The sequence below is a fragment of the Pteropus alecto genome, unplaced genomic scaffold (genome assembly GCF_000325575.1).
Source record: "Pteropus alecto unplaced genomic scaffold, ASM32557v1 scaffold195, whole genome shotgun sequence".
NCBI classification, from domain to species: domain Eukaryota; kingdom Metazoa; phylum Chordata; class Mammalia; order Chiroptera; family Pteropodidae; genus Pteropus; species Pteropus alecto.
In genome coordinates, this window is record NW_006438073.1 from 9459705 (window position 1) to 9463576 (window position 3872).

General features: G+C 62.5%; 1 protein-coding gene across 1 annotated transcript in view; it reads right to left on the minus strand.

Annotated features, from left to right (window-relative positions):
* The window catches only part of UNC93A (unc-93 homolog A), a 21451-nt gene extending 18989 nt beyond the window's left edge, over positions 1-2462 (minus strand). Inside the window, exon 1 of the mRNA XM_006915084.1 lies at positions 2376-2462. Coding sequence (XP_006915146.1) covers positions 2376-2462 — 87 coding nt within the window. The remainder of the gene's footprint in view (positions 1-2375) is intronic.
* Positions 2463-3872: the final 1410 nt, after the last annotated feature.

The following is a 3872-nucleotide window of genomic DNA, read 5'->3' on the forward strand; positions in this document are numbered from 1 at the left end:
GGAGGAGGGGGGGGTAACCAAATTTTAAAGGCAAATTTGTTTTCTGCCTGAACGACCGCGTTCCGACACCCGTGTTTGCCGTGTTGGGAGACCAGCCTGTGGAACACGCACGGGGATAAGCACCTGTGCACGGTGGCCCCAGTGAGGCCCGTTTGCATAAACGGGACAGTCGCTCAACTCATCCAACAGAAAGGTCCTTGAGCACTTGCTGGCAGAGCCTCTCTGTGTGGCTCTCGTGACACAAAAAGAAACTATGACAGCCACTGCCCTCCAGGAGAACCCGGTGACAGGAGCAGCAGGCGTCAGCAACACCAGCAGCCGTCAAGGCTGCGGGTCCGACATGGAAGGGAAGCTGCGGCCTGCCGCCCCTCAGAGGGCACCGAGGCCAGTCTGGCAGAGGCAGGAAGACTCTCTAGAAGGGGTGACGGCCACGTGAGGTCTGGGGGCTGAGGCGGTGACTGAGAAAGGGTGGGGTGTCCCCAAGGAGGACTTTGTCGGGGACGTTTGCCCAGGCCCCTTCCTGAGGCTTGGGCGCAGCGGCTCGGCCCCCTGCTGGGTGGACGTGAACAGCCGGCAGACCTGACCGCGACGGGGAGCCCGGAGTCCATCCCTGGAGACTGGATCAGGCCTTTACGCTCAGGGAGAACCGCAGACGAGTGTTAACTCAGACCGCGGCTCCAGGCCCAGGGATGCGGGGGAGCCGCGGCCAGGCTGAGATCTGGGATCGGGGGCCAGGAAGCCGAGAGGGCGGCAGCTGCTGCGGCTGCCGACGCGTGTCCGGTCCAGGGGCGCGCTCACGACCGGGCGGGAACCCTGGGTGCTTGCGGCCATCTTGGCCACCCCGTCGGGGCCTGAGAGCATGGCCAGCCCAATGGAAGCGGCAGGACAGGGCAGCAGCGGGCGGCTCCTCCAGCGTGGTCGGGGCGCAGTGGCTCGTGAAGTCACCTCCGTGTGCCTCACGCCCTTGGCTGGAGCCAGCGTGCCTGCTGGACGCGGCTGTCACAGATGAGTGACGCGCACACAGTCTGATCCGGGGCCGGCTGAGTGGCCGGGTCAGAGGGTGGGCGAGCGGGTGGGCAGGTGGTCCCTTGTCAGGGTCAGAGGCCCGGTCGTCACACAGCTCCTGTCCTCTGAGGGAGAAGGGACCACACCGATGACAGCGCTGTTACTACCCTCGAGTGCCAGGCAGGCTGGGGGACAAGGGTGTCAGGGTGCGGGCTGCCCGCAGTCCCCGAGCTGCCATCAGACACACGGCCACCCTGGCTGGAGCTGGGGCCCCTTCGTGGGGGGCTCTCCGGGGGGAGCCGTGACGGCAGAGCCCACGCCCTCCTTCCGGAGGACCCCTGCTTTCACCGCGAACTCCCGGCACCCCGGTGCCTCACAGCGGGGTCAGCGCTCGCCGGAGGAGGCAGTGCCCACGAGGCCGCGGGTGGAGCAGTGGGCAGGGGACCGACGCCGCCACGCGCCCGGCCGCTGCGGGCGTAACCGGACAGAGGACCCAACGGGGCCCACGGGGACGGGCTCTCAGATGTCGAGGCTGACCCTGAGCCTTCGCGCCTGCTGCAGGCCCGAGTTTGCATCGCAGTGGCGAGGACACCAGGCCCGGCCTCTCCCCCTGTCCTGATCCCTTGGCACCGGGCCCCCTGCTGTGCTTTTCTGGGCCAGTGCTCTGCACAGGGAGGTGACTGCTCCTCGTCCCTCACCGACAAACCACGCAAGAGCACACCCACGTGTCACCAGATGCTCTCAGGATGTTTCATCCTGTAGTGGCCCCCAGGCCACAGGGCGGAAAGCACCAGGGGCCGACCACACGTCATGTCTTCTTCCCGACTGTCCTTGGGGTCCCGGAAGTTTTATTCACGGTTACAGATCAGGCTTAAAACGCGCCTGCCTGGGGTCGGTGTAGGACATCAAGTCCCAGGCCTGCGCCCACTGCCTTTAGAGAGACCCAGGCCAGCCGAGCACAGAGACTTGGTCCCTGCTCATGGTTTTGCCTAAAGCAGCCGAAGAATGTATGCAGCTGATAAATTCCCCTGCTGCCCCAACCCAAAGCCGGAGGCCGAAGCCAAAGAATTCAGTGATTCTTCCCTTGTCCCGAGGCAACGCTTATCTTATCAGATCACCAGCCCAGGACCTGCTCTCTGGGTCCAAAGGTCACAGTCACTGGGATGGGAGTGGGGCCTGAGCACCGGGACGGGGTGTCAAAGCCACCGCTCACTGGGGAGGGGGGGTGGGGGATTGGGAGGACACGGGCTGCACAGCGAGAAACCCCGTTCCTGCTCGGAGGCCAGGGCGGGGGGGGGGGCGGGGCGCACGCACCTGCAGGCTCTGCAGGCCTCCATAGGCCAGGTGGGGGGTGGGCGGGGCGCACGCACCTGCAGGCTCTGCAGGCCTCCGTAGGCCGTGAAGAGGAGCAGGAAGCCCAGGGACACCACGAGCACGTTCCTCAGCGTCCTCTCCATCGCCGACCGTCAGGGGACACGCGGCTCCCGGCTCCCTGCAAGACGGCGGCCGGGCCCAGGGGTCAGTGTGCCAGGGAACTCTCTCCCCCCCGAGTGACAGGTGTCACCCGCCCTGTCACCGACACCTCGGAGCGGCACGGCACTGTCTAAGTTCGCTGCGGTGGGTGGTAACCAGCGCCCAGCAGGGCAAAAGCTTAGGCCTCTCGTCAGCTCGTGGCGCCTGTGCTTCCCGGTTAACTCCTGCCGCCTGTGGTCCTTACAGTGCGGAGCTGGTGTCACATCAGGGGACGTAACTGTGCATTCTGTACTGTTATGCTTTGCACCATTATGTGTCTATAATGATACCTTCCGGATTAAGAGAAATCGTCAACGGCACAGAACGTGAAACGAACTTAGGTCTTAAAGAAGCACAAATGTCAGCTTCGAGACGGACACTTTGGCTTCTGAACAAAAGCTGACACGATCGCACGCACTGAGGGCCAGCGGGACGGGGTGGCTCGCACCGTCAGGGCCCGAGACCCACTCCCGGGTGGGTCGGAAGGGCGCAGAGGCCCTGCCTCTCGGGCCTGGCATTGTGCCCGGAGGACCCCCCCACACTGCCCCTGCCTCGGCCGCCAGGCGCGTGGCGAGGGCGACTGAGGAACCGAAGTTGTGACTGCATTTAATTTTCATGAATCACAATCTAAATTTAAAGAGCTCCGTGTGGCCAGCGGCTACTGTGCGTCGCCGGCCGGCCTGGAGTTTTCTAATAAGCAAGGAAAAGCGTCTGTTTTAGCCGATTGCTAGGAAAGCACGATGTTTGAAGACCGTTTCCAGACTCCGTGAAGTCAGTTACTCTTGTCTGGTCTGGGTCAGTAAGGCAAGCCGACAGCGCTGGCGTGTGTCCCACGTGGCGGGGACGCTGCTCAGGCAGGCAGGCCACCCCCTTCCAGAGCAGCTTACCTTATTCCAATGAAAACACGACTTTTAGGAAAATAATGCTTTTGAGTACTGACCAAGCACAGATTATCACGCATATACAGACAGGCGAGCGACATAGTCTGGGAGGAGGGGTGTTGACCACGAGGACACGTGACCTTTACAGGGTCAAACCCTCATCCCGTGGCTTCTTTGCTGGGCAGTCTCAGCCGGATCAGAAAACTCCCCAAACCTGTTTCCTCTTGAAAAAGGAGGGCGGCAAAAGTCCAATAATGCGAGGCCGATGGAACAGCCCTGCCGTGCAGCGATGACGCCACCGGCTAAGGTGACGTTTTAACTCCCCCGGGAAACGCCCATTGGAACAATATCAAAGGACACGTAACACATGGCATAATGTGGACTGGTCCATACCCATCTTGCTGTCGATGAACGAATCCTTTTTGTTTCCGGTGCGATTCAGTCCACTGCATTTCACTTCATTCAGTTCCAGCC